Source organism: Hemiscyllium ocellatum, chromosome 33, assembly GCF_020745735.1.
Source record: "Hemiscyllium ocellatum isolate sHemOce1 chromosome 33, sHemOce1.pat.X.cur, whole genome shotgun sequence".
NCBI lineage: Eukaryota > Metazoa > Chordata > Chondrichthyes > Orectolobiformes > Hemiscylliidae > Hemiscyllium > Hemiscyllium ocellatum.
The window spans coordinates 6,379,092-6,397,058 of NC_083433.1; the positions used below are offsets into that span (position 1 = coordinate 6,379,092).

The 17,967-nt window shown below is 42.5% G+C and overlaps 2 protein-coding genes across 2 annotated transcripts; both read right to left on the reverse strand.

Annotated features, from left to right (window-relative positions):
• Window positions 1-3,204: 3,204 nt before the first annotated feature.
• On the reverse strand, window positions 3,205-6,074 carry LOC132831472 (ferritin, middle subunit-like). The gene is made up of 4 exons (XM_060849635.1): window positions 5,973-6,074; window positions 4,294-4,440; window positions 3,618-3,743; window positions 3,205-3,351 (listed from the first exon to the last, which is right to left on the reverse strand). The coding sequence occupies exons 1-4, from the start codon at window positions 6,072-6,074 to the stop codon at window positions 3,205-3,207; spliced, it is 522 nt and encodes a 173-aa protein (XP_060705618.1).
• Window positions 6,075-10,503: 4,429 nt separating this feature from the next.
• On the reverse strand, window positions 10,504-13,443 carry LOC132831438 (ferritin heavy chain, oocyte isoform-like). The gene is made up of 4 exons (XM_060849589.1): window positions 13,342-13,443; window positions 11,581-11,727; window positions 10,833-10,958; window positions 10,504-10,650 (listed from the first exon to the last, which is right to left on the reverse strand). The coding sequence occupies exons 1-4, from the start codon at window positions 13,441-13,443 to the stop codon at window positions 10,504-10,506; spliced, it is 522 nt and encodes a 173-aa protein (XP_060705572.1).
• Between the last annotated feature and the right edge of the window lie 4,524 nt (window positions 13,444-17,967).

Sequence of the window (17,967 nt, forward strand, 5' to 3'; positions counted from 1 at the left end):
GTCTTTTCCCTGGGGTCAGGGAGTCCAGAACTAGAGGGCATAGGTTTAGGGTGAGAGGGTAAAGATATAAAAGCGACCTAAGGGGCAACTTTTTCACACAGAGGGTGGTATGTGTATGGAATGAGGTGTCAGAGGATGTGGTGGAGGCTGGTACAATTGCAACATTTAAGAGGTATTTGGATGGGTATAGGAATAGGAAGGGTTTGGAGGGATATGGGCTAGGTGCTGGCAGGTGGAACTAGATTGGATTGGGATATCTGGTCGGCATGGACGGGTTGGACCGAAGGGTCTGTTTTCATGCTGTACAACTCTATGACTCTACTCAACCTCTCTTCATAGCTAGCACCTTCCCTACCAGGCAATATCCTCATAAACCTTCTCTGCACCCTCTCCAAAGCATCCACATCCTTTTGGTAATGTGGCGACCAGAACTGTACACAGTATTCTAAATGTGGCTGAACCAATGTCGTGTACAATTTTAACATGACCTGCCAGCTCTTATAAAAGAACAAAGAATGTCTTTGAGATCAGGACTAAAATTAAATTAGTTCCTTTGTTTTGTGTTTTTACATCCGTTCACTAAATTTCTATCCAATTGTCTGAATAATTTCATTTTGATCATTAGTTTTGATGACACAGCAAAAGATGTCACCATTTATAAAACACTGTGCATTATTTTTCTTGGTCAGAAGTGGATCACTTTATACTTCCCCTCACTGTCCTGTATCTGCCAGTCTTGCCCATTCCATTAAACTTTACAACATTCTGCTGTCATGGTAATATGTCACCTGATGTAGAGTCATCATTTTGTTGATGGCTCTTCATTCCTTCATCTATAACATTGATCAATCTCATGAAAAGTTGTTTCCCAGTGCCTCTCCTTGGGAAAAGTAATCAGATCTTGCTAATTTTTAATTCACTCACACATTGAGGGTGCTGATGGCTGGGCCAGCATTTATTGCCCATGGCACAGTGACTAGCACTGCTGCCTCACAGCGCCAGGGTCCCAGGTTCGATTCCAGCCTTGGGTGACTGTCTGCGTGGGTTTCCTCCCACCTTACAAAAATGTGCAGGCCAAGTGAATTGGCTATGCTAACTTGTCCATAGTTGTTAGATGCATTAGTCAGAGGAGGGTGGGTTACTCTTCAGAGGGTCTGTGTGGACTTGTTGGGCCAAAGGGCCTGTTTCTATATTGTAGATAATCTAATCTTAACTACACTTGTCAACATGGTGGTGGTGATGATTTGCCTTCTTGAATTACTGCTGTTGTCTATTTGGTAGAGGTATTCCCACAATCCTGTTTGGGAGGGAATCCAGGGGTGGAGTTGCCATGTATTTCTACCCTTGTCCTTCTAGATAGGAGTGGTCATGAGTTCGGACCATGTCTGAGGAGCTTTGGTGAACTCCTATAGCATTTGGTAGATGGTACACCTTGCAGTTGCTAAGTGTCAGTGGATGGAAGGAATGAATGTTGGTGGCTATTGTGTCAATCACGTGGACTGCTTTGAACTGGAGGGTGTCAAGATCCTTGACTGTTATTGGCACACTCCCCAGTATCCTGACTTTGACACCCCCTCCCCAAGCCAATTCCCCACCCATCATGTGATTCCCTGTCAATGACATCATTAAGGTGGCAGCTTTGGCTTTTCATGAACTGACGCTGATAACATCCATTCTCCAAATTAAAGGGTCAGCACAAATCAAAATGCACGCTAGGAACCACCACCTCTGGACTAATGAATATAACCAAATCCATAATAGCCTTGTCACTTGGAGCATTAGTTCCACATTCAGAGTCTGGTGAAGCCTGTCAAGTGGACCATCTCAATTTGCACAGTAGGAAGATTGGAAAAGAACATTTGCCCTCACAGTATGTGCAAACACAAAGCACGTGTGCATTTTCAATCCCAAAATCATGGAAGAGGTGGCAAGTATCAACGTTGCCTTTTGTATTAGACTTCTGCACAAGAATAACATTTTTAGATGGGAAATAGTCTTTTCTTCCCCTCCACAGCCAAGCATCTGCCCCATTAATCTCAGCTCAAGCTGAGAAAGATGAACAGCACAGCCTTAAAATGGCTGAGTAGTCATTGACCAAGTTACTTTGTGTCCCACATTGTATTATGGGCAGTGAGCATCCCAAATAAGATCAGCATTCATCACCTATTAGATTTCCTTTGAACTAAGACTCCACACTCAAGCGCAGCCTTGATATAAAAACAGGAGCTGATTTCAATTAAGTTAAAAGGAAAAACATTTGGAACAAGTTACTGCAAATGCTAGTTGGGTCCTATAGCTTTCTTTGCACCAGCTGCCCTCAGTATTGTGGAGGGTGCTGGATTGCTAGAGCAGTAACAAAGGAATTGTTACAATTGTCCCACAGAGGTTAAAGGTAGGCACTATTGCATTTCCTCACAGATATTAGCCAGTTAGACTAGATGCACGATGCCAATCAAAAGCAGAATCTTCATTCTCCAGCCTGGAACTTGGATCAGAGATAAACCATTTCCTAGCTTGGGAAAACCACCGTATAAGCAATCAAGTATTACTTATCCAAGAACAAGTGTAGTGTACCTTTGAGCAAAATATTCAACTTTTAATGTTTAAGGGGTCATTGTAGATGATCCACTAAATCAGAATCTAAGCATTAAAAAGGTAATTGCTGGAAAATAAAGTCTGACAATAATCAGTTACACAGTAATTAATATTTCAGGTCCAGTGACTAACTCCACAGATGCTACTAAACCCAAGTTTTCCCAACTGTGTTTCTTCCTGATTGGCTGCTGGAAATGTTTTTTCAAGAAAAACCTTAAGCATTGTTCAGTGTACATGAGTTGTGTCAATCATTCAGACTTCAAACTATTGACTAGAGTCTGTTGCTGCAAACTTGTTCCAATGAACACAGGCAGGTGGTGAGCACTGCTTACAAACCTTAATACCACAACTGCTTTCCAAGCAGGAGTTGTTCACAGACCAGAATAAAAACAGAACAAGTTACTGGGACAATCATTGAAACAAGGTTGAGAGAAAAGGATTTAAATGATCAGATATTAAAATATCAAAAACCCAAGAACCAAATGAAACTAACAAATTACACAGTACTCCGTTCCATGGGGAACACTTTTAATTTTGTGCAAATCACAACAAGAGTCATCCACTAGAATGAAGTCACCATATGCAACAAATGGAGTTCTTGAATCCCACTCAGCTCAGGCTGAGCCTGTCAAACAGGTACTCTCCCAGGCCATTCTCAGGGGCTCCCAGTCTCTTCAGGTTGGTGATGTGATCTCCCAGCTTCTTGATCATCTTCACTTGCTCATCCAAGTAGTGCCTCTCCAGGAAGTCACACAGCTGGAAGGAGGAGACAAAGATTAGCCTCAAGGAACAAACCATGCACCTGAAAGTGATGTCCCAATACAGATGTGGGAAATCTCCACCTTGCAGAGAGGGAGAGGTGCACCTGTTGAAAAGTTTGTGATTTCAGCCCGCAGGAGGTAGGTCAATGATAATTGGAATTCCACACCTCCACCCTCCAACACCCCCCCCCCCCCCCCAAAAACAAGGGAGTAAACAGATTATTTCCTGCCAGATGTTGGGAGAGAAAATGGAAAACTCACATGAGGGTCCATGTGGCCAGAGGAGAGTTTGTGCAGATCCAGCAGACTCTGGTTCACATCCTTCTCCATCTGCAGAGCTCTCTGCATTGCCTCCAGACCATTGCCCCACTCATCCTGCTCTGGCTTCTGGAGGAAGGGAAGTCAGGAGAGAAAAAACAGCTCATCTCAGACAGGTGGATCACAGGCTACATCTGATCAGTCCATTATTCCAAAGGATTGAAAGAGTTAGATTTTACTGACTCCTTCAGATTTCACTTCCCAGAGCTTACATTTTAGCAGCATACCATACTGTGAAAGCACATTTTAAAATATATAATCCAAATGTCTACCCCTTTGGATCCATTTGACCAGCCCATTAGAAACATCTTGGAGATGCAGCTACCTTGCACCCCTGTGGATTCTCTCATTCTTACCACTGAAGGGAGGCATTGGAATTGATAGCTGAGGTTATATAGTTGATCATTCTTACATTAGGATGATTCTCTCCATCCAGTATTCTGGATCATCCCAATTGCTGTTTCACAAGTGCAAAATAGTCTCCAATTCAGCGCATTGCTCACCAATACAATCTCCAATTCATATAGCATTTATTCAATCTTGAGGCTCAACAGATTGGAGTGATACCAGTTAATTTGAGTTCACACAAAACACAAGTCTTCAGTTTACAGAACCCAACCTTGACATCCTGCAGGAGAACTCTGCCTCCACGTTTATTCTGGAATGCCATCAGTTTCTCAGTGTGTTCCCATTCTTCATGGGAATGCTCCTTGAAGAACTCAGCAAAGTGACGCAGGGCAACATCATCCCGGTCAAAGTAAGAGAACTGCAAGGAGATAAAGTGGGAAGAAAGCATTATTTTCATCCTTGGCACAAAGTGACCCATCCACCATTTCAATTCCCTTTCAATTAATTGAAGGAAATGACAAAAGCAGAAAGTCATCTGTCAATTGTGATCCAAATAGCAGACATTATTTTGACCTCCCAGAAGTGAGGATCTGAAAAAAACTGCAACCCCTTGCCTGTATCTTAGGGAGGTAAAAGGGCTTTTGCCCGAAACATCAATTTTGTTGCTTGTTGGATGCTGCCTGAACTGCTATGCTCTTCCACACCACTGATCCTGTATCTTAGGGAGGCAGTGTGCTAGTGTGGCAGAGTACGGTGAAGGTCCTTATTGGAGATAACTATTAGACATCCCTGCACTGCAGGTTAGAAATATTCTTGCTCAGTGCTGGATGCGAGCAGAATCATTGACCAACTGAAACACAGGACATGAACATGACTAACAGGCAGAAATCTTAGTCAGCTACCTCATTACCAACCTCACCGTCCTATTATCTACTCTGCACAGAATCCTGACTGCTATTTAGATCATTCACATTTCAAGTGAAAAAAGTGCTATTTACCATCTTTCCTCATTAAGTAAACACTTAATCTTCAAGAGCCAACAGCTTCATTTGGGCAACTTTTAAAATCAATACATTTAGTTTAGAGAAAGTTTTTTTGAAAATGATGTTATGGAGTCAGATATACAGCACATAAACAAGCCCTTCAGTCCAACTCATTATGCCATCCAGATATCCCAACCCAATCTAGTCCCACCTGTCAGCACCCAGCCCATATGCCTCCAACCCCTTCCTATTCATATACCCAGCCAGATGGCTGTTAAATGTTGCTATTGTACTAGCCTCCACCACTTCCTCTGGCAGCTCATTCCATACACATACTACCTGGAGTGGAAAAGTTGCCCCTTACGTCTCATACCTTTCCCCTCAGCCTAAACCTATGCCCTCTAGTTCTGGACTTCCATACTACAGTGAAATGGCTTTAGCTATTTATCCTATCCATACCCCACATCATTTTATCAGCCTCTGAGGTCACCCCTCAGCCTCCAACACTCCAGGAAAAACAGCCCCAGCCTGTTCAGCCTCTCCCAATAGCTCAAATCCACCAACCCAGGCAACATCTTTGTAAGTCTTTTCTGAACCCTTTCAAAAGTTTCACAACATCTTTCCAATAGGAGGGAGACCAGAATTGAACACAAAATTCCAATAGTGGCCAAACCAGTGTCCTGAACAGACTATAACTAAAGAGAGTTAAGACAATACCAGCCTCTGCAGTCAGGAGGGTAATCACCAGTGGTTACACTGTGCAGGGCTACAATAAACTAGAGACCCTCACTCAGAGGATAGTTATAATTTAAGAGCATTCTAAAATTACAATAGGGTTTCAGGGTTAAGTGCATCTCAATATATTGAACGTGCTCAAGCATATGACCAAGGAAATTCCTGGATACTCCAGACAGTTATAATCACAGTCTTAACTTTAAAATAGAACCCTCAAAACCCCAAGCCTCACCATGGAGAGGTAAACATAGGAGGAATAGAGCTCCAGGTTGATCTGCTTGTTAACAGCATCCTCACAGTCCTTGTGGTAGTTCTGACACACTTGGGATGCCATCTTCACTATTTCTACTCACTATCACCTAGACAGCTCTAAAACTGAGCCTTTCTCCCACAAGCTCTTGAATTTATCCTCCTGGGACACCCTGCACTCAACCAGGAGGAGATATCACCAATAATGATTGGCTGACAGGGATTGTCAATCAGTAATCACCCATGAATGTATACCCCAATGAGAGAGAGGGGGAGGGTGTGTTAGCCAGAGCTGATCAGAGGTGTAGATTAGAGTCAGGTCTGGATGATTATTCAGTGATTGGAACAGCAGGAGGTCACTCAGCAGCATCTCAATGAGGTTACAGTGAGTTTGTGTCCTTTTAAAAGAAATAGGTTTGGATGAAGAAAGGTTTTCAAGTTTTCTTTTCAAATAAAGTTTGTTGTGACCAACTGCAAGAGGGGCTCAATGAAGGAGGGGAGTCAGTTTCTCAGCCTGTTGTGTTGGAAATGGGAGAGAAAGCTGGGAGATTGGCGCTGGGACAGGGCAACTGTAACAGGAGCAGAGGGGGCAGAGACTGGAACGCTGTTCCCAATGGTGGGGATTTCAGAATACAGGGTGGAGTCACAGTATAGTGACACGGGATAGGCTGTTCAGGATTGAGAAGAGGAGAAAGGTCTTCATCCAGAGTGGGGAGTCTGTGGAATTCTTTGCTACAGAAAGTAGTTGAGGCCAAATATTGAATGTTTTCAAGAAGGAGTTAGATATAGTTCTTAGGGCTATAGGGATCAAAGGATATGGGGGAGGGTGTGGAAAGATGGAATTGAGTAGATGATCAGCCACAATTATATGGAATGGCCGACTCCCATTCCTTTTTTTCTCTAATTCTATGTTTCAATAACCTGGGTAGTAAGGGTCTTGTGGCACAGAGGTAGTGTCCCTTTGTCTGGGCCAGGAGTTCTAGGTACAAGACCCTACTGCTCCAGAAGCATCTGATAACATCTCTGGACAGGTTCATGAGAAAACAACCAGAGATGTTGCAGGCCCAATGGACCGAATGGCCTCCCCCTGTGCCATAACAATTCTGTGATTCTGTGGTTGATCTGCATCTGAACAGCATTTCGCTGCCTTTGTCTCCTGAATGACCTTTCTGTGGATTGTCACCTCTCTGTGATGGAGAGCCTCGAGTGTCCCGTTGATTCTGAGAGCGATACCTCAAGAGGTTTCCACCTCCTGGCAGAGCCACCCAGGACGGTAAGGTCGGAGGGGAGGATCCCGATAAAGTGCAATGCAAAACAAGTCCTCAACGGCCATCCATCCAGGAGAAGATATTTGTCTGCTATCCACGAGGGTGGGTAAAGGCTACAGCAGGAGGGAGATCCCAAATCAACATTTCCTGGCTACTAGATCTGAATTTTCCTTCTGTAAAGGACTGTGTCTGTGCTGATGTACAACAGCATTCCCATGTTAAACAATGCTCTGTACAAGGTGTCCACCTGGAGGATTCCAACCCCCTCCCCAAACGCACTGACTTTCCAGCATGGACAGTCAGAGGATTTTACAGAAGGAAGGCATTCAGTCCATAGTCCCCTAACTTCATCCCTTTTAGTATCTATCCAGCTCTCTTTTGAAACCTCCTTAGGAATTCACCTCCCCATTCCCCCAGACAGCAAATTCCAAATCCTAGGAAAGAAGTTTCTCCTCATCTCACTCCGAGCTCTTTGCTGACTAATTGTGACCCCTAGTTACTGACATACCAACTGTTGAATACAGAACATCCTCCTTTACCCTGTCAAAATTGGTCATAACTTTGAACTCCTCAATAGGATCATCTCTTAATATCCTCTGCTCCAAGGAGAATAAGCTCAATTTCTTTAATCATTCCTTGTATCTAAAATCCCTCACTCCTGGTATCATTCTCCTAAATCTCTTTTGCACTCTTCCCCTGGGCTTTAATATCCTTCCTTGAATTAAGGTGTCCAGAACTGAACACAATATTGTAAATGTGGTCTGACTTGTAGAAGTGTACCATCATTCATCTGCTTTGATGTCTCTCTTAAGAACATAAGGATCCTATAAGCCTCCTTAGCAACTGTTTTGTCTTCTCTGGCCACCTTCAGAGAATCATTTACTTGAACCCCCGAGGTCCCTCTACCCCTGTGTATTTTTGGGTGCTTGAGCCTGTGTACGTGTTTAGATGTGTGTGCATCCAATATCCTTCCTGTGAAGAAACGGTTTGTAACATTATCCTGGACAATTTAGTTCCAATGTGAAGATTCTAATCCCATTCCACATCCTCAGTTCTAGTTGACCCATTGTGAAGAAACAGTTCCCCTCTATCTACTCTGTCAAATCCATTTATCTTCATAAAAATTGCAATTACACTCATCCCTTAACCTTCTATCCAGAGGAATGTGGGCAAACTGTTGATGTCATTTAACCAGCTTTTTATCTCAGGAGTTCATTCAGAAATTCAGGGCTGCACCATCTCTGCCTGAACTGAGCACTCCAGCTGTGGTTGAATCAGACTTTGACAATTTAATAAAGCACCTCCATCCAGAGGGATCTGAACCTCTTTCAGATCAGGACTAATGTTAAATTAGTTTCTTTGTGTTTTTACAATTGTTCACTATATTTCTGTCCACTTGTCTGAATAATTTCATTTTGATCATTAGTTTTGATGACACAGCAGATGTCACCATTTATAAAACATGTGAATTGTCTTTCTTGGTCAGAAGTGGATCACTTTATACTTCCCCTCATTATCCTGTACTTGCCAGTCTTGCCCACTCCATTAAACTTTGCAAGAATCTGCTGTCATGGTAATGTGTCTCCTGCTGTAGAGTCATCATTTTAGTGATGGCCCTTCATTGATAACATTGACAAATCTCATGAAACATTATGGCTCCCAGTACCTCTCCTTAGGGAAAGCAATCAGATCTTGCTATTTTTAATTCACTCCCTGGCTGAGGGTACTGGTGGCTAGGCTGGCATTTATTGCTCATTAATTGCCCTTGTCAAACCGATGCACATAACCAACTCCATAGTAGTCTTACCACATGGAGCATCTGTTCCAATATCAACATTCAGACCTTGGTCAAGCCTGCAAAATGGATCATCTCAGTTTGCAGACTGGGAGATTGGAAAAGAGCATTTGATCTCATGGTGGGTCCACATATAAAGCACATTGTGAATTTTCAATCCCAATAGCATTGAAGATGTGCAAAGCTCCCAAAAAAACTTACATTTGTACTTGACTTCTGGAGGAGAACATTTTACATGGAAAAAATGTTGTCTCTTCCACCCCAGAAAAGCACCTGCCCCATTTCAAGCTGTTAAAACTAAACTGCTCTACCATCTTCTGAAGACAGCTGTCATTGACAGAGTTATTTTATGTCCCCCTTACTCTATTATGAGCCAAGCATCCCAAGCAAGATCAGTATTAGTCACCCATCAGATTTCTATTGAACTATGACATTGGCCTGCATTAGACTCCACAGCCAGTACTGACAATAAAAGTGAGAGCTGACTTCCTCCAAATTGTTTCCTTAACTTGGAACAGATTCCTGAAAACACTACTTGGGTCCTACAGCTTTCTTTGCTCCAGCTACCTTCAGTAGCAGAGGCCTCTAAAGTAGTTAAAAGAGAATTGCTACATTTGTCCCACATGGGACAAGGTAGGCACTGCTGCATTTCCGCATAAAAAGGGATAGTTATTAGCTAAGCAGGCTAGAAATAGAGATACGGATGCCAATCAAAAGCAGAATCTCTGTTCTCCAGCATGGAACACGTGTAGGAGAGAAACCGTTCCAATTTGGAAAACATAGCAATCAAGTATTACTCATCTAAGAGCAAAGGTAGCATACCTTTGAGCACAATATTTAATGTTTTTCTTGCAAAGGGATAGCTATAGATAAACTAAAGAAAAAAAAAATCAGATTCTAAGCATTAAAAACAAATTGCTGGAAAACTTAGATGTTATTACAGGTCCAGTGACTGTTCCTATCTGACTACACTCCACAGATACTGCCAAACCAGTTTTACCAGCATGTTTCTTCCTGATTTCCAGTAGCCTTTGCTTCATTTTAAAAAGCAAAGCATCATTTGGAGAGTACGTTAGTTGTGTCAAGCATTTAGATTGAGAAGTGGTTTCAAACTATTGACTAGAGGCTGTCGCTGCAAAAGTATAGATAGTGAGCATTTCTTACAATGCCAAAACACTAAGCAGTTGTGGAATTTCCAATTATGAGAGAGTTGTTCACTCACTCAAAGTCTCTCCACACAGAATAAAACATTGAGCAAATTATTGGGACAAACACTGAAACAAGGTTGAGTGAAAAGGATTTAGTGATCAGATAGTTAACAGCAGAAACCCAAGAACCAAATGAAGTTAGGAAGTGACAATGTACTCCGTTCCACAATGAACACTATTTTAATTTTGTGTTGAGCACAACCAAAGTCACCATGTCCAACAAATGGAGTTCTTGAATCCCACTCAGCTCAGGGTGAGCCTGTCAAACAGGTACTCTCCCAGGCCATTCTCAGGGGCTCCCAGTCTCTTCAGATTGGTGATGTGATCTCCCAGCTTCTTGATCATCTTCACTTGCTCATCCAAGTAGTGCCTCTCCAGGAAGTCACACAGCTGGAAGGGGAGACAAAGATTAGCCTCAAGGAACAAACCATGCACCTGAATGTAACATCCCATTACAGACATGACTATCATCACCATTGGGGTGAGGAAGAGGTGCACTCTGGGATGCCTGTTGAAGTGTTAATGTTTTCAGCCTTTTTGAAGGTTTTTGAAAGGAAAAATGAAAAACTCACGTGAGGGTCCATGTGGTCAGAGGAGAGTTTGTGCAGATCCAGCAGACTCTGGTTCACATCCTTCTCCATCTGCAGAGCTCTCTGCATTGCCTCCAGACCATTGCCCCATTCATCCTGCTCTGGCTTCTGGAGGGAGGGAAGTCAGGAGAGAAAAAAACCCACTCATCTCAGACAGGTGGATCACAGGCTATATCTGATCAGTTCATTATCCCCAAACATTGCAGGAGTTAGATTTCAGGCCAATTGTTTTACTGACACCTTTGGATTTCACTGTTCTTAGAGCTTAATTTTAGAAACACTGAAAGGGCATTTTAAAAAAGATACTATAATCCAAATGTATCTAAAAATATGCACCAATGGTGGTAAATTCCTCATTTCACTGTTCTATCCGTTTTGATCCTTTTGACCAGCCCATTAGAAACATCCTGGAGATGCAGAAAGGAGATACTGCTACCTTCCACCCCTATGGATTCTCTCATTCTTACCTCAGATTACTAGGGGTGTTGGAATTGACATCTGAGGTTATATAGTGGATCAGTCTTACATGGGAATGTTGCTCTTCATCCAGTATTCTGGATCATCCCAATTGCCTATTTCTGATTCACATGTGTAAACAAATTGCTTTAATTCAATTCATTGAATTGGAGGTTGCTCACCAAGTCAAACAGCATGTAATTGAGACTAAACAGGTGGAGTGATAGTCATTTAGCATTCACAACTGAAATCTTCAAAGTTTACAGAAGCTAACCTTGACATCCTGCAGGAGGACTCGGCCTCCACGTTTATTCTGGAATGCCATCAGTTTCCTAGCGTGTTCCCGTTCCTCATGGGACTGCTCCTTGAAGAACTCAGCAAAGTGACGCAGGGCAACATCATCCCGGTCAAAGTGAGAGGACTGCAAGTGGAGATAAAGTGGGAAGCAAATCTCAATCTCAATGGCTCAATTCACCATATTGACTTCACTTCGTTAGTTGAAGTTAAAGAGAGTGACAAAAGCAGAAAGTTAAAAATCACAATTTTTATTGTGATTGGAAGCACACTAGCTTTCGGAGCAATGCTCCATCAGGTGATTTTGGAGGGCTTGATCATAACCAAATTTATAGCAAAAATTTGCAGTGTGATGTAACTAAAATTATACATTGAAAAATTGATTGTCTGCTAAACATTTCATCTGTTAGATGACAGTGATAATTTCACTTCATGTGTAAATCACAAAACCCTTTTTTAAAAAAAAAGTTGCATTCTTGGGTTAGCTGTTAACAATGGTGATAACTAGACAATATGAAGGTGTTAGCTCCCTGTGTTCTCTGTCTATGACCTGATGTTTAGATTGTTATCTCACTTTTTTTTAAAGATTAGAATCAACTAAACATCAGGTCATAGACAGAACACAGGGGGCTAACACCTTCAACATGTTGTTCAGTTATCACCATTGTTATGAGCTAACCCAAGAATGCAACCTTTTTTATTTATTAAAAAAGGGTTTTGTGATTTACACAAGTGAAACTATCACTGTCATCTAACAGATGAAATGTTTAGCAGACAATCAATTTTTCAATGTATAATTTCAGTTACATCACACAGAATTTATAGCAAAAATTCAGTGTTACGATTGAGCTTTCCACAATCACCTGAAGGAGCGTCACTCCGAAAGAGCGTGTGCTTCCAAATAAACCTGTTGGACTATAACCTGGTGTTGAGAGATTTTTAATTTTGTACACCCCAGTCCAACACCAGCATCTCCAAATCATGACAAAAGCAGAAAGTCATCTCCTGTGGATTGTGGCCCAAGCAGCAGGCATTACATTGCTCTTTCAGAAATTAATAAAGAACTACAACCCTTGGCCTGTAACAGTGGGCTAGTGTAGTATAGTACTGTGAAGGTCCCAGTTGGGGACAGCTGTTAGACATCTCTGCATAGAAACCCACTTGCTCAGTGCTGGAACCACAGAGGTCATTGATCAACTGAAATTCAGAGCATGAACATATTGACTAAGAGGTAGAAATCTCAGTCAGCTACCTCATTACCAACCTCACCTACCTGAATAACCAGTGATCTACCATCTACTCTGCACAGGTGTCTGACTGTGCTATATAGATAATTCACATTTCCTCATTATTTAGTATTGAAACAGACAGACAGCTGCTTTGTTGTTTGGACAACTTTTAAAAACACCAATGTTTGGTTTAAAGAAAGTTTTTTGAAAAAAAAAGTTGGTTATAACCAGCTAAACAATTAAGATAATACCTGCCTCCACAGTCAGAAGGGTAGTCACCAAAGGCAACACTGAAGAGTGACAATAAACTGGGAACCCTCACCAAAGGGCCAGTTATTAATTTAAGGAAGGCCTGAAATTTCAGGGCAAAGTGTGTCCAGGGAAGGTGACAAGGACAACAGTCTCTATATATAGTTTGCTCAAGCATATAACCAGGGAAATTCCCAAATGCTCTGTACAGTTATTTCACAGTCTTAACTTTAAAATAGAATCCTCAAAACCACAAGCCTCACCATGGAGAGGTAAACATAGGAGGAATAGAGCTCCAGGTTGATCTGCTTATTAACAGCATCCTCACAGTCCTTGTGGTAGTTCTGACACACTTGGGAGGCCATCTTCACTATTCCTGCTCACTATTACTCAGACAACTCAAGGAGTAAATCTCTTTCGCCCAAGCTCTTGCATTTATCCTCCTGGGATATCCTGCACACAACCAGGGAGGGGTATCACCAATGATGATTGACAATCCTTGGCAGCCAATCAGGAATCACCTATGAATGTAGACCCCAAAGAGAGAGAGAGAGGAGGTGGGTGTGTTAACTGGAGCTGATCAGAGATATAGATTAGCGTCAGGTCTAGATGATTGGAACAGCAGGAAATCACTCACCATCTCAACTTGCTGGGGCGCTTATTCAGGTCATGGTTAGTTTGCATCCTTTTAGAAGAAACAGTTTTGGATGAGGAAAGATTTTCAAGTTTTGTTTTAAAAATTAAGCTCATTGTGACCAACTGCACGAGGGGCTCAATGAAGAAAGGGAGTCAGTTTCTCAGCCTGTTGTGTTGGAAATGGGAGAGAAAGGTGGGAGATTGGTGCTAGGACAAGGCAATTGTGACAGGAGCAGATGGGGCAGAGGCTGCAAAATGTTTCCAATGACGGGGAGTTCGGCATCAAGGGGTGGGGTCACAGTCACAGTCTAGTGATACAGAGTATTTAGGACTGAGATGAGGAGAAAGGTCTTCATCCAGAGAGTGGGGAGCCTGTGGAACTCTCTGTCACAGAAAACATTGAGATCATAATATTAAATGGTTTCAAGAAGAGTTAGATATAACTCTTAGGGCTAAAGAGATCAAAGTGTTAGGGGAGGGAATGGGAAGATGGTACTGAGTTCGATGATCAGCTATAATTGTATGGAATGGTGGAGCAGGCCGAATGGCCTCCTCCTGTGCGATAACAATTCTGTGATTCTGTGGTTGATCTGCATCTGACCAGCGATTCCCTGCCTCTGTCTCCTGACTGACCTTTCTGTGGATTGTCACCTCGCTGTGATGGAGAGCCTCGAGTGTCCCATTGAGTTTGAGAGTGATACCTCAAAAGGTTTCCGCCTCCTGATAGGACCACCCAGGACGGTAAGGTCGGAGGGGAGGATCCCGGTAAAGTGCAATGCAAATAAAGTCCTCAATGGCCATCCATCCAGGCAGAAGGTATTTTTCTGCAATCCCTGAGGGTTGGTAAAGTCTGCATCAGGATGGAGATCCCCAGTTGACATTTTCTTGGCACTTGAGCTGGATCTACCTTCTGTAAAGGACTGTGTCTGTGCTGATGTACAACAGCATTCCCATGCTAAAGGATGCTCTGTACAAGGTGTCTACATAGAGGAACTCCAACCCCTCCACAAACACATAGAATTTCCTGGGTGGACAGTCAGAATTTTACAGAAGGGGGCCATTCAGCCCATCATGTCTGTACCAGCCCCTGAAAGAGCTACCCAGCTAGTCCCAGTCTCCAGCCCTCTCTCCATAGCCCTCTAATGCCATTCCTTTTCAATATCTATCCAGCTCTGTATTGAAACCTCCTATGGAATCCACCTCCCCCACTCTTCCAGACAGCACATTCAAAATCCAAGGAAAGAAGTTTCTCCTCATCTCACTCTGAGCTCTCTTGCTGACTAATTGTGACCCCTAGTTACTGGCATACCAACTGGTGAAAACAGAACATCCTCCTTTACTCTGTCAAAATTGCTCATAACATAGAACATGTAGAACATAGAAGGATACAGCGCAGTACAGGCCCTTCGGCCCTCGATGTTGCGCCGACCGAATCCTACCTAACCTATACTAGCCCAATAACTTCCAAATGCCTATCCAATGCCCGCTTAAATGACCATAAAGAAGGAGAGTTCACCACTGATACGGGCAGGGCATTCCATGAACTCACAACCCGCTGTGTGAAGAATCTACCCCTAACATCTGTCCTATACCTACCACCCCTTAATTTAAAGCTATGTCCCCTAGTAACACCTGACTCCATTAGCGGTAAAAGGTTCTTAGTATCTACCCTATCTAAACCCCTAATCATCTTATACACTTCTATCAGATCTCCCCTAAACCTTCTCTTCTCCAATGAGAACAGCCCCAAGTGCCTCAGCCTTTCCTCATAAGATTTTCCTACCATTCCAGGCAACATCCTGGTAAACCTCCTCTGCACTCGTTCTAAAGCTTCCACATCCTTCCTATAGTATGGCGACCAAAACTGCACACAATACTCCAGATGAGGCCTCACCAGAGTCTTATACAACTGCAACATGACCTCAGGACTCCGGAACTCAATTCCTCTGCCAATAAAGCCCAGTACACCATATGCCTTCCTCACAGCACTATTTACCTGGGTGGCAACTTTCAGAGATCTGTGTACATGGACACCAAGATCCCTCTGCTCATCCACACTACCAAGTAGCCTACCATTAGCCCAGTAATCCATCATCTTGTTATTCCTACCAAAGTGAACGACTTCGCACTTAGCTACATTGAATTCCATTTGCCACATTTCCGCCCAGCTCTGCAACTTATCTATATCCCGCTGTAACCTACCACTTCCTTCCTCACTATCCACAACTCCACCGACTTTTGTGTCATCCGCAAACTTGCTTACCCAGCTTTCAAGTCCTTCCTCTAGATCATTTATAAAGATAACAAAAAGCAATGGTCCCAAAACAGATCCTTGTGGTACACCGCTAGTAACTGCGCTCCAAGATGAACATAATCCATCAACTACTACCCAAATCCATCAACTACTACCCTAATCCATCAACTACTAACTTTGAACACTTTAGTAAGGTCACCTCTTAATATTCTCCGCTCAAAGAAGAATAAGCTCAAGTTCTTTAACTTTTCCTTGTAACTAAAATCCCTCTTTCCTAGTACTATTCTCATAAATCTCTTTGTGCTCTCTCCAGGGCTTTACTATCCTTCCTTGAATTAAGGTGTCCGGAACTGAACACAACACTGTAAATGTGGTCTGACCAATGATTTGTAGAGGTGTAGCATAATTCTCCTTCTTTGATGCCTCTTTTTAAAAACACAAGGATCCCATAAGCTTTAACAAAAGTTTCTTCTTGCCTGGCCACCTTCAGAGAATGATGTACTTGTATCCCTGAGGTCCCTGTGTTCCTGTACTTGTCTCAGAGTTGTAAAATTTAGATTGTTTTATCTCTTCATGTTTCTTCCACTAAAATATATTTCTGCAGATTGCTCTGCTTTGAAATGAGATGATTGCTAACATCAAACTTTACCCAATAAAAATCTAATAATCCATTTTGAAATCTTCAGTTCATCTGTCAAGATGCATGTGTGTGTGTGTGAGGATGCAAGCTCCTATGAGTATACTTGCAGTATCCTATGAAGAAGCCATTTCTGACATTATACTGGACAGTTTAGTTTTAATTTGAAGATTATAACCCTATTCCACACCCTCGATGGCCCATCGGGAAAGAAACAGTTCCTGCGTATCAACCTGTCAAATCCATTAATCCTCTGAAAGATTTCAATTACCGCCATTCCTTAACCTTCTAACCAGAGGGACTTAGGCAAACTGTTGTCATAATTTAACCAGCTCTTTATGTCAGAGTGGGTACTGAAAAATTCTGCACTGTACCATCTGCATCCAACATACCAGAACCGAGCAGTCTAGATGTGGTCTAACCAGAACATGACAATTTCAGAAAGAACTTTAATTCAGAGGTATTCAAACCCCTTTGTAATCAGGGCTTTTATTGAGTTTAAACATAGCAATTTACCTTCTTGAATTCATTGCCCACTTGGTAAGCATACCCAAAATGGCACGAAGGACAGAATTCCACTCCAGAACTAGTGAAGGAATGGTGATAGATTTCCAAATTAGGACTGAGAGTGGCTTGGAAGGGAACTTTCAAGAGGAAGTATTCTTACATTTAGGACAAGGGCAGAAAATAGGTAAGTGACAGGGGGGCTTGGTGAGTGTTGGTTAATGAGCCTTTGAATGTCGACAGTATGTGGTAGATAGTGCACTCTATAGCTGAAAATGTGTTGCTGGTTAAAGCACAGCAGGTTAGGCAGCATCCAAGGAATAGGAAATTCAACGCTTATGCCCGAAATGTTGAATTTCCTATTCCTTGGATGCTGCCTAACCTGCTGTGCTTTAACCAGCAACACATTTTCAGCTGTGATCTCCAGCATCTGCAGACCTCATTTTTTACCCAGTGCACTCTATAGTTCTTGTCTGTCAGGAGTGGAGGGAACTGAGCGTTTGTGGATATTGTACCAACTCAAAACAGCCCCCTTGACTGGAAGCTGTCAAAATTCTGATGTTAGAGTATACCGGTTGTCCTAATCCTATCTCTGACACCCTCTAATGATCAGATGAAACCCCTCACTGAAATCATTCAAAAGACAGTAGCTTTACTGTCCTCAAACAGCTTATAAATGTCTGTTCTCTAAATCAGATTCAGCACAAGTCTGTGTTCAGGTGAGAATACTCCCTCTAGGATGGTGATTTAACAAAACCATTATCTGGAGCATCAGGTCCAATACCAAGACTCTGAAGGATGAGCTACACCCGACACCTTGGTAAGGTCTCTAAACCAATTGCACTGGCCCATTTTACA

Bases quoted from the DNA above. Each gene is read 5' to 3' on its own strand.
- LOC132831472 (XM_060849635.1), bottom strand. From the start codon at position 6,074: ATGGCATCCCAAGTGTGTCAGAACTACCACAAGGACTGTGAGGATGCT. The intron at 3,744-4,293 runs GTTGGGTTCTGT...CCCTTCCTCCAG, and splicing joins TTCTCCTGCAGGATGTCAAG to AAGCCAGAGCAGGATGAGTG. The intron at 3,352-3,617 runs GTGAGTTTTCCA...TCCTCCTTCCAG, and splicing joins CTGGCCACATGGACCCTCAT to CTGTGTGACTTCCTGGAGAG.
- LOC132831438 (XM_060849589.1), bottom strand. From the start codon at position 13,443: ATGGCCTCCCAAGTGTGTCAGAACTACCACAAGGACTGTGAGGATGCT. The intron at 10,959-11,580 runs GTTAGCTTCTGT...CCCTCCCTCCAG, and splicing joins TCCTCCTGCAGGATGTCAAG to AAGCCAGAGCAGGATGAATG. The intron at 10,651-10,832 runs GTGAGTTTTTCA...CTCCCCTTCCAG, and splicing joins CTGACCACATGGACCCTCAC to CTGTGTGACTTCCTGGAGAG.